This window comes from Hyalella azteca, unplaced genomic scaffold (genome assembly GCF_000764305.2).
Source record: "Hyalella azteca isolate HAZT.00-mixed unplaced genomic scaffold, Hazt_2.0.2 contig656, whole genome shotgun sequence".
In the NCBI taxonomy this organism is placed as follows: Eukaryota; Metazoa; Arthropoda; class Malacostraca; order Amphipoda; family Hyalellidae; genus Hyalella; species Hyalella azteca.
The window spans coordinates 28,751-40,971 of NW_025930995.1; the positions used below are offsets into that span (position 1 = coordinate 28,751).

Here is a 12,221-nt window from a genome sequence, read left to right on the forward strand (position 1 = left end):
TTGTTGTCGTTGATCCTTCTGGACCAACTTCGCCAAGCTGGAGTGACTCAGCAGGTTGTAACGCGTTTTATATTCCACCAGACGTTGAAATGACGTTGGTTAAACGTTGTTTCATTTACATTTGCTTGAAGTGCAGTTGGTCCCTTTTGGACCAGCTTAGCCAGTATGCGGTGAGGCATCATCAGGTTGCGGCAATTTCCAAAGTTGAAAATATCATTCATCTATTTATTAGAACTTGTAAAGAAAATTAAATTTCTCACTAGTTATGTAAAATTACTGTAACAGAAAATGTCCAGTTATCACACGAACGTGATCGTTCTAGATCATTGTCGATGTATCATCTGAGTATATTGGCTACTTTGTTTTTTGTAGTGAATAATTTAACTATAGGGTATTCCAGACGAACAGAATTTATTTGAATCAAGGTCACCTACCGCATGTATTTATTTTGGTGTAATATAATGTTTTATTTCAATAACTAAGAAGAGAGTCATAACTTTTCCATATATTTTTCATAATCAAGGCTAATATCCAAAGGTTGTGCGATCCTAAAATTAATATCAATTCCTCCATCCCGCATAACTTTTTTCTCTTTGACAGCTCTGTAATTGTCTAAACTTTATTTTAATTATGAAGACTAAAGTTCCAGACACTGACGACGCCGGGAGCTCATGCAATAAAATTAAAGCTGACGCTTTGCCGCGACCGCAGACTTCGGCTGCCTCGCTATCATCGCAAGCTGGAACTCAATTCTGATTCTCATTAGAATTAGAGTGCCGCTTGTGTCGAAATAAACATTCAAAAAAAAAAAGAAATCTATCCTCTATGAAAAGCGATCTATCCTTTATGTTGTGCTGATTTCAGTGATGATGTGAAGTAATATGGAAATTCATATAAATCAAGTCAAACACTAATTACCATTGGTGTACTAAGAGAATTGTAAGATAAGTATTTAATTATTTTAATTACATCTCTATTTGAAATCCTTTTCGTATATTCAGGAGAAAAAAAACATAAATATATAAGTCTTCTGACGTAGATATTATCAGAATCATCGGAAAGGAAACAAGATAGTTCCCGAATGTAGTCCTAGCAATTTCTAACTGACGCTCGCCTTTTGATCTTACATTCGTTAACTGTTATTGATGACAGCGCTGGATTCCTCTTCAGTGCAGGAAAATGGTCGCCCCGTGTGCCTAAACAGTGTAAATTGTATTTTATTTTTATTAAAGCCTCGAGGCCCTTCTACTTTATTAACAATTGAGGTTTAATTTTTCAACACAATGTAGTAGTAAGAAAAATAATAAATTCCCTTGAGTTTCATCCATTAACCCGATGCATCCTGGGATTTTTCACCAATAAATTGGACACAGAAGCTCAGCTTCGCAGTTAAATAGCATATGAATATATCTATGAGTTCTTAAAAACCGACAAATGACATTTCTACTAGATTCTGTCAATGCCGACCTGTTATTTGTTATTATTAGTGATGCGAACTTATCGATTGAAATTCTACGACTCATCTCTACTTTACTTCCATCGAAGCTGGTCCAATCAACAGTTTTTGATTGGCTCTCGATCGATTGAGATTCCATCCAAATCTTTTTCATTTACACTCGAGCAACTGAGATTCCATCTGGTCTTTTTAATCTACTCAATCGATCGATAGCACTCCCATTGAGTCTCCCAAATCTTTGGATTATAAATCTTGACCTCAGTATAATCTGGTTATGTCTGGTACTGAGCTTACCTCGATCAATGGAGGTTCTATTATTCTCTTTCAAATTCTCCTAGATCGATATTGGTGATATCACATCTTCTTGAATGTACATGGAGGCTCTATCAATAGTCAGTTTTTTTCCTCGATCGATGAAGGTTCCACTGCGCCTTTTCAACTCACTCTATTGCTGCATCCCCAGACGCCCGTGTGAGCTACAGGTGTGACGGTCTGCATTGGCGTGACTTTGCAGAGCTCAGCGAACAATTATTCTTCTTTAAAAACACTCGCTGTGTGTCGTTAATTTGTCTGAGCTTTTGTAATCTTGTAGCATGTAAGGAATTAAAGCTGCTGTAGTGTCTCCCTCGAGACCAATGCTTGTGAATACGGCGACGTCGACGATCGCTCATGCAGAGACGAATAATGCGGTGACTTTATTTTGCTTCCTTAGAGTCGAGGTTAGCGACTACCTTGGAACAAAATCTGTTCCTAAAACCGATTATTCTTATTTATATTGTCTTCTAAGCTTGCATTTGCTTTATAATTTTATTGCATTATTTCTAAAACAGACGAACAAAATTTCTTCTCTACTAGTAATCGAATTTATAAAATATACCCAAAATACAATATTACCGAAAAAGCAATTGAAGGGAGAGTGAAGAGTGTGAAATGTTCTGGTGAGAAGGAGTGTGTGGAGTGTTGGGGTGAGGGTTGTAGAATTAAGTGTTAGAGTATCATGTTACATTAAGGTTTTCTTTGCTTCCAGGAACCCAAATTTCTTACCGGAAGACAACGCGGCTGCGGATGGTAGCGAGAAAAACAAATTCGGTGCCTTGCAGTGGCCACCTTATGACCAGAAGCACCGCAAATACATGGACATCAGTGAGTACCATGCTGGCATCAGCAAGTGAGCACTGTGTCCAGCGCTGACACTTGCTCATCAGAATTATTAGCTAAAATCTCTATTATATGCAGCCGAGAAGCTGCCTCCAGTTTTGTCAAGATTTATTGTACCGCCATAATGGAGTAAAAAAATCGTCACTAATTCAACCTCGAGCATCCATTACAACCTTCCCACCACAACAACACAATTACCACCGTTCACGCCAACTTACTATCACCCTAATAAGCAGGACAATCACACTATCCATATATTCTTGCCACTTCCACATCATCACAACCATTACCTCCACAAGACAACCACAACATCTCTCACAATATGGTGGCGACGCCGGAAATCATGTATGTGCGACATTGGCAATTTAAATGCGAAGGTAAATCATGACGCAGATTTTGTCTACGTGGCTCCGACATAGCAATGTATTCACATATGTCGCATCTTACGTCTGTCTTCTACTTTTTCTGTGTCATCTTTAGTGTACGAAACTTGTCAAGGAAGTTTCTAAGCGTCTTGGCAGGTAAGAAGCAATCGGGATTTTAAGGTCCTTTGGGGGCGGTGTTCCTGAACCCACCACCACGAAGCTCTGGGTCTCTGTTGCGGAGACGAGGAGTCGTGCAGGCAGGATTCTTTGTACTTCCCTTCCCTGTCATTCTCATAGAATGAATGTCTTAATTGCTTTGACTATTTGCCTTTCGATTATTCATTGCTGTTGCTGTCAACTTGTCGATTCCCTCTTCTTCGTTTCTGAGATGCTGTAGCCACTTCTTTCTTACCAAGTTCAGCACGGAAACGATACCAGAATTTCCGCTGCTCTGAGGATGAATGGTTCATGACTTGAACAATTTTTAATTAACAAGACGTCTAACCTTGCGAGTGGCAGGTGTTGCCATCTCGATGCAAGATTATTTAACAACTTTAACGCAAGTAAACTTTGCAATGGATACACTATTACTGTATTTTCATATCTTGACGGCTATTAGGCTTATTTGTACTTAATTTGTTCGTTCATTTCACGTGTTAAACGTAAAAATGCTTCGTGAATTTTTCTTACGTAATATTGCGCGAAAGTGTCAGTAGTTATTTAGCTTCTGACTTCATATTCCAGCTTTTTACGGTATTATTTCCTAAGCCAAGAATTACGAGATAATTCTGAAGGTCGTTGTCTTCGATTCTTTTACATAGGCATTTTGACTCGTTGAACTTCAGTCCGTGATTTTAACATTTTCACATCCTTATGTTTTTTTTATTTTTAGCCGCCTCATATACTCGACTGTTGTTAAAATTTGCCTGCCATTGATTGAGGTTTCGCCTTGCCCGTTACCATCCTATATTTTGACGCCTTTATTTGTTTCGCCTGTTTTGCGACAACGTTTTTGCAGCGTTTGTCAGCCTTTCTCTCTTATTTTGACAGCGCTATTTTGCCCTCTGAAAACTTTAGTTTTACTGCCCTTGGGCGCACGCAAGAAATTTTCCGTGACGAGGGCCTCGCCCCGACCCCCAAATAGTTAGGCTCAAAGTTTTCCTCCGAAATGACTTTCGGCGGAGTGTCTAAGCGCAGAATAAATAGTCCACAGAACCTAACTTCGGGACGCAACAATAGACTTCGGGCGGCGGTGATTGAAAAGCGCGGGGCATTTAGCTCGCGAAAAATCTACTTTGAAAGGTTGGTGACAGAACGTTGGAGCTTGGCCAAGGCATTTAGTGACGTTACTGTTTTTTCACATTGGTTTATTAATTATTCAAATTATAGAACATTGCGGTGTTACTCCACACAAAATATTTCTCTTAAGATTGGTAGGAGGTGGGAAAGTTCGCCGTAGTCTCTCCTATTTTTCGACTTGTTGTTGAAGTTTTTGACATATTTACTCGTTTTGTAAACAAGAGAATTCGCAGAAAAACTCAGAAGTAATGAAATTTTCGTAAATCCTGTTTTAAATCATAATCCACGTTGCAAATTTAATTTTCCAATTATAATCGCGGACAAAAATTTAGCATCTCGGTGGGATCAGCGATTTCCAAATTATCGACTGAACAATGATCTAACGTGATATTTTTTAATTGCATGGAAGTTTGCTGCTTCATTGATACTTATAATTTCCACAACCAAGGCTCATTTTGGGGGCAATTCATTCATTCGTCAATTGCAACTTGTTCTCTGATTTAACACCACAACGAAAAAATATTTTAGTGCCAACAAAGATCCTAATTTCTGAATATTTCTCGTGACCAATTATAGATTTTAGTAAGCAGTATTGTAGAAGATATCGCTTTAATTGCTTCAATTAAATGCAGGAACGTTTATTCCCGCCTAACGTAAAGATCCTATTTTATGTTTGAAGGCGGACTTGATGTTAATAGTGAATTCTGGCATTCGGTGTTTAGTGTGTTTTTACTTGTAGACGTATTGATTGGTGTCACAATCGATACGGTCAGAGAATAGTGATCGAAAATACATCGATAGAAGAAAGAAATTGTTAATACGAGAAAATACGGGAAGAAATGCACCCAAATGGGTAAAATGTACCTCAATGGGTAAAATGAAACCAAACGGGTGAAATGTACTCAAATGGGTAAAATATAGCCAAATGGGTAAAATGTACTCGAATGGGTAAAATGCATCCAACTGAGTAAAATATAGCCAAATGGGTGAAATATATTCAAATGGATAAAATGTACCCAAATGGGTGAAATGTACTCAAATGGACAAAATGTACCTGAATGAGTATGTATAGCCAAATGGGTAAAATGTACCCAAATGGGTGAAATTCACCCAAATGGGTGAAATTCGAAATGGGTGAAATGGGTGAAATGAAATGGGTGAAATGTACTCAAATGCGTAAAATGTACCTGAATGGGTCAAATATAGCCAAATGGTTGAAATGTACTCAAATGGGTAAAATGTACCTGAATGGGCAAAATATACTCAAATGAGTAAAATGTACCTGAATGGGTAAAATATTACCAAATGGGTAAAATATAGCCAAATGGGTGAAATGTACTCAAATGGGTAAAATGTACCTGAATGGGTAAAATATTACCAAATGGGTAAAATATAGCCAAATGGTTGAAATGTACTCAAATGGGTAAAATGTACCTGAATAGGTAAAATATAGCCAAATGGGTGAAATGTACCCAAATGAGTACATTTCCAAGCAGCAATCGCCAGTATTGTTGAGTAGCGAGCTCGACATGGTGCAGCAAACGAGCGTTAAGCCACCACCGACTCATGCAGAAGCTGTCATCAAAGCAGCATTAGTAATGCGGCCTCCACAAGACTCGGCTCAACAAAACTAATGCAAGGGTCTTGTTTTGTGCTCTTTTTTATTCAAGGAAGCAAATACCCTCGAACTGCATCCTCACTTTCCTCAAAAATCGCCTGCGGAGATGCTCGGCACAACTTTCTTCTATGTTCCTGAAAACGACGGATAAGGAATTTTCTAACTTTTGATTTTCTTTTGGTGCTCTTCACTTCGGGCATGAATTTGCGATGTTTTTGTTGCTATTCGAAAGTTAAGAATTTGTTTTGAGCGATAGGTTTTTTACACTTGTGTGAAGTTTTAATAGAATTTAAAATTTATATGTATGACACTTAACTCTTTTTGATTATGCTTGAGTTTGGTTTTCCTTTTGCAAAATACAAAAACCTTTCATCTTCCCGCTTTTTGAAAACTTTTAGCTCTGCAGTCATTGCTTCCTCAATCTTTAATTTCCAAGTTCCTTGATCTTCGGGAGTTTAGTTCACAATTTTCTTGAAGTTCTTTTTCATGAAACTCTTTTTTTTCAACAGCAAAAAGATCGCTGCTTTCTAATTCTTCCATTATTGGTAAAATATGGCGCTTTAAAGTATCAAGAATAATTATTTCCCTTTAATTATGCTCTAATGTGCCATAAATTTGGGGCAATTTAGAATGAACACAAATACCGCCAAATTTTCCAAAGTATCGAAAGTAATTTGATTTGCATGGCCGCGTGTGATCTCCTTCATCAGTTTTTCAATGTTTGTTGATGGGCTGGTCATCAGACACCGACCGATATTGAGGTGACGTCCGAACTACAAATTGTGCTGAACCTCTCGACCAAAGACAGAAAAATCCCTTCAGCCTCAGTTAGCGTCGAAAATTGATTAAATTTGCATAGATTGACTTGCAATGTCCATGCATATTGGGCCAAACAATGTTCAGGCAGGTACGCGCAATCTTTCGAGTCAGAGGACGAGCTTAATTTTGGTCCAGCCATTCTGACGGCGCGTAACGGGAGAGAAAAAACGTTTGCGAGCAGACATGTCGACATTGGGAATTATCATTGAATAATCGAGAAGATCGGTGGACATTAAATGTTAGGCTGAACTATCGGCGACAACGAGGAGGTTATAACAATTTGTATTGCATTATGCCGGGTATTTGATAAAAATTGATTTGATCTTGTAATATATGCGGCTGGTCGATAAAAATTGCATTCAATAATAGATTTTCGAAGGCTTGAAGGCAACCAATAACTATTGAGCGAATATCGACTCGATCGCCAGACATTTAATGGTCCTCGAGAGTAAGAAAAACATTTTGGTTGACGCATGCAAGCTGGACTTATATTTTTTGCTCACATTTTCATGCCAGGAACTTCATGATAAGAATTCTTTCTTCTGAATTAAAATTTATCTTATACGAATAAGAAATAGAAGAAATATTTTACTCAAGTTCATTTTCTCTTCAGAAAATTCATTTGACATTCTTCTGAAAAAATGATAGTTATTTGAAATTTCAAGTAGGCACATAACGCTGTTCCCTGCATATGATGGAAATGGGGATACGCTATTCCATTTCTTTCATTATATGTAGCTCCGGTCGCACTATTTAATTGACTTCTCTTATTTTGAATTGAGTAATGCCGGTCATGAATTATTCAGCATATAAAAGGCATCCGAAAAGATTGGAAGATTGAGCTGTCAACTGAAAATGATTAATTCACCAAACTATTAACTTATTTATTATTAACTTACGTAGTTGAACTCAAAGCTTGCTGCTAAAATAAATCTATTTTCTATTCTTGAGGAGACCAAAAGGCTTGGCAGAGATTTATTAAAAATATAATCAATCATTCATTGAAAGCTGCTTTACTCGCTCCTCTAGTTTCTTGAACGAATTTCATCAGAGTTCCTCAATTTCGCTTGAAGCAAGTTTCACAAGTTCAAACAAATTTCTTATTCCCTGTGCATATTAAATTCTTTGCTATTCCCCTACGGGGACTTTAGGGTAACTGATGTATAAATGTTTAAGTTTTGCTATTCACGAATATTCCGCGATTCTTGAAGAAATTGCAGCCAAGCCGCTTTTCTAAAATTTTGATGTAAATCGCTACACGCATTTTCTAAATTCGTTGAATTTACGATGCAATTTCCGACCAATTTCACATATGTTCGAGCGAGCGAATTGGGGAAAATACAAGTCTTTCATCTTGTCCTTGCTATTCATTAGCAAGGTATTCATTCCCGTAATGGAATTATTATTGTGAAAAAATGGATAGGTAGGCATTACGGTTCGGTCATTTCTCGGTTTTTAAATTATTTAACTTTGATTTTCTAATGTGAATTTGGCATGAATATTCTGGCATAATTTAAAGCGAAGCAATCCTATTCCGGAAAAGTCGCCTGCTGTGTTCATTTCAATCAGTAAAAATTTTGTATCTGAACGCCTTGCTTTCCTTTAACTAATAAATAATCTAGTTCGGAAACATCGACAGGTAACATCTTTCGATCGCAATTTGCACAAAATACTTCATTATTCAAAAGGGATGTATCCATCAGCAGTGTTCATTCTCATCAATCTTAATTTATCTTACCTATCTTGCGAATCTCAGCGTTAATGTCTTTTTCAAACTATTGCTCGTCTCCGCAGACCTTTTATATGGCCAAACCTGGGCTACGGTTCAAGCACTTCAGCTTTAACAGTTCAAAGGTCTGATGTCAATAAGCAACGGGACAATCAAGTCTCGATGTGACAGACAAACAAGCTCCTCAAAGCTCATCACGGGGAGTGCAACCATTGCTGTTAACTACGCAGCTGCGGGCCTGATGTTCACTAGCTTAAGAGATGCTGTAAACTACGCACCTGCTGGCCTGATGTTCACTAGCTTAAGAGATGTTGTAAACTACGCAACTGCTGGCCTGATGTTCACCAGCTTAATAAAGAGATACTGGTTTTCCTACTTGTCATCACTGGTATCTATAGTGTCAAATCCACTTCCATCTCCCATCTAATGTCATGTCCAGACTAGGTCAAGTAATCATCTTGCTAACCAATGTATCCGTCGTTTGACAATAATGGTATATCCCAATTTCATACCATAGTCTCTTCATAGGAATTGGACAACATTCGTCTATTATGACATCATTTCAAATTCCCACGCCTCGGTTTTCGGGAAATATTTTGATTCCTTATCCGTCACGGCTTTCAAATTTCCTACGCCCGCATGGATGGCACCGACATTTCCATTCGAGGCATTGATATCGGGGCCAAAACTTCCACCCGAGCCTCCTATTGTTCCAGTTCCCTGCGGAGTATGTCTTCCTGAAGGGCCGACTTTACTACCAATATCCTCACTCAGCACCACTAAATGTCTTCATCTTCTTTTGCAATTGAACTTTTACCTTAGGGACGTCAAGAATTTGCTATCAACTGACGTCATACCAGGCGGCATCTCGCGTTCAGAAGTAGAAAGCCTCATATAGACTTCGTCTCAGGGTGGACCGTGCGCTGAAGAATGCGATTTTAAAATTGCATATTTTGCCTCAATATTTTATGATGTGACAGTCTTACAGCTGAGGTGAACATATTTGGCCTCAAATTCATAAAAGTTTATGTTATTTCACGTTAAAAATATTCAATCTGCGAAGTCATATCCGAATTATATATAAATTTTATTTATGTTAGTCATCTTCATCATTGCTTTTGTTTGCTTCATTCCGCGTTCTTAGATAAAATAACCAAAGAATCCTCTTTTTTGATCCAATAAAGCTATTATATTTTCCAGAATCTTTCTCTTCCTCCACTAACGATGGCTTAATTTTACTATCCCGTGAGCCATCAAATTCTACAAGGATGCAAATTCAAACTTTTCCTTCATTTGCAGCTAAGCCTGACGTTCACTGTACATTTATGCTTCGACAGACGCCACGCAATAAGCCATGAGACCCAGTATATTTTCAAATGCATTTCATTTGCTCATATATCAATTTATGAGAAAAAATTTTCAACTGTTATTTCTCCCTCGGATGTTTGTTGGGGTTTTCACAGAACTGGAATAGATATTTGTTAGAATTTTAGTTGTCTCCGTCGCCCTATCACGCGCTCTCAAATCCTCTAGCGCGCCATAATTTGCACATGCTTTATTTTTTCTTTCCTTATCTCTTAGTTTATGAGCCGATTTTATTGAACGCGCAGTGTCCGTGCTTTCGTCTCCGATTTTCTAAATTGAAGTACAATTTTATACTCAATCTGGGCAGCCATTGCATAGGTTTCTACAATGCATGCACCTTACATACTTGGGGATAAAGCCGTAAATATTTATTAACCATTACTGTCGACTATTTAATTGCACAAACATAATATTGTTACGATAGTGATTATCCGCGCGTGAACTGCCTTCGCGTAAGTTATTATTCTGTAGAAATTTGATACAATTTGGCCAACGATTATTATGGCTCTTTCGAACTTCAGGTAATTAATTTATGACTTTCGATCCGTTTTTTATGACAGAAACTTGCAGTACCTTGTATTACTTTTGTGTGATCTCATTGTATTTCTGAATTAATCTAGTTGATTTATTCAGCTATTGGAAGGACGTTCACTTGAAGGTTGATTGATTATTAGCCAGAAAATTTGTTGCAAACACTAACGTCAAAATTTCTTAAACTATTTTAGGTTAGAATATTTCATTACAAGTATTTCTGCTGAAACACGAGCATTGACGATAATGCATAATAAATCTCGAGGATGGTTAAAGTTGGTTGAATGGGATTCAGAAAACTTCGTACAAACTGGGTTTAAAAAATTTTACCCGGGCATAGAGTAAATTCTAGATTTACTCAGATAGAAAGTAAAAAAATAAATTCACATGGAGTACATTTATATTTACTATTACATTTGAATTTTATTCTGTCTCATATTATTAACTCGATTATAATAATTATGTAGCGGTTTCAGTGTTTATTAGGCCGTAGACCTGTCGCCGATTCTTAACAGCGCAGAACATTCACAACTTGTTGCGGTCTCGTTCACGCAGCTTACTGCTCTAATTTTGCTGTGCTTAACCGCCCGGCCTCCTTGCCGATTCTGACCAGAAACTGGCGCACAGAGCTGGGATCGAACCCGCACCTCACTGCTCCAATCCTGGTCCTCTAGCTTAACTGTAAACACTTGGCCTCCGTTGAATTATTCTTCATGCATAACCGATGTTATTATTGTGTTGCTTGATACCATTTCCCAATTGTTGAAATTTTAGAAAAGACTCGGATGAATCGAATTGATTAAAACGGGTACACGCAGACTGTAAAGATTTTTATAGTTCTCGAGTTTGTTGAAGAAAATCATCTCAAGGACTTGGATTCTTTGTTTATGAATTAGCATTTTAATTCTTTTGAATGAACTTCATACTTGGTCAGATTTTTCTTTAGTTGAGAATAAAATTGGTGTTGATTATGCATATTTGCATAACGACAGTTTCAATTCATTTGAGAGGAATATGAAAATTGTCCCGGCAGTTGTTAACTTAAATGCCCGTCTGTTTTTAAATTAGTGTCGTGATTTGTCATTGATGTAGAGCTCGATGGACCACAGGCCCACACTGTGATCGTTGTCTGCATGGTGGATGACGAACGGTGGTGCCCAGACCGGACCATGTATGCGGATGACGTCCGTATTTCACCTGAGTGTTTACGAGCTTCCAGAAGCCGTGCCATAAAAACCCTTGGAGCGCGAGGTCTTGAACTGCACCGCATTCTCCCTAAGCGTGATTTACTGGCGACCAGATCTTAAGAATCTTGAGGCCAGGCCGAGCTTCTGCAGTATTGAAGGTCGATAAAGTAACGCAGTGCCGCTGCCATTATAAGCTACCTGAAATATTGCTCTACTGCCTCACCTCTACGCCCGCAAAACACTCATAAAACGAGCCTCACTACTAGAAACATGGCAGACTTCGATAAATAACATTGGCCTCACTACTAGGAACATGGCAGACTTCGATAAATAACATTAGCCTCACCACTCGAAACATAGCAGACTTCGATAAATAACATTGGCCACACTACTAGGAACATGGAAGACTTCGATAAATAACATTAGCCTCACCACTAGGAACATGGCAGACTTCGATAAATAACATTGGCCTCACTTCTAGGAACATGGCAGACTTTGATAAATAACATTGGCCTCACTACTAGGAACATGGCAGACTTCGATAAATAACATTAGCCTCACTACTAGGAACATGGCAGACTTCGCTAAATAACGTTAGCCTCACCACTAGGAACATGGCAGACTTCGATAAATAATATTAGCCTCACTACTAGGAACATGGCAGACTTCGATAAATAACATTAGCCTCACTACT

At 38.1% G+C, this 12,221-nt stretch overlaps 1 protein-coding gene across 1 annotated transcript in view; it reads left to right on the plus strand.

The window, feature by feature from the left end:
- The window catches only part of LOC108681908 (neuroligin-3), a gene marked incomplete at its 5' end in the record, with an annotated part of 40,152 nt that overhangs the window by 20,139 nt on the left and 7,792 nt on the right, over window positions 1-12,221 (plus strand). The window contains 1 exon segment of the mRNA XM_018170987.2: window positions 2,484-2,599. Coding sequence (XP_018026476.2) covers window positions 2,484-2,599 — 116 coding nt within the window.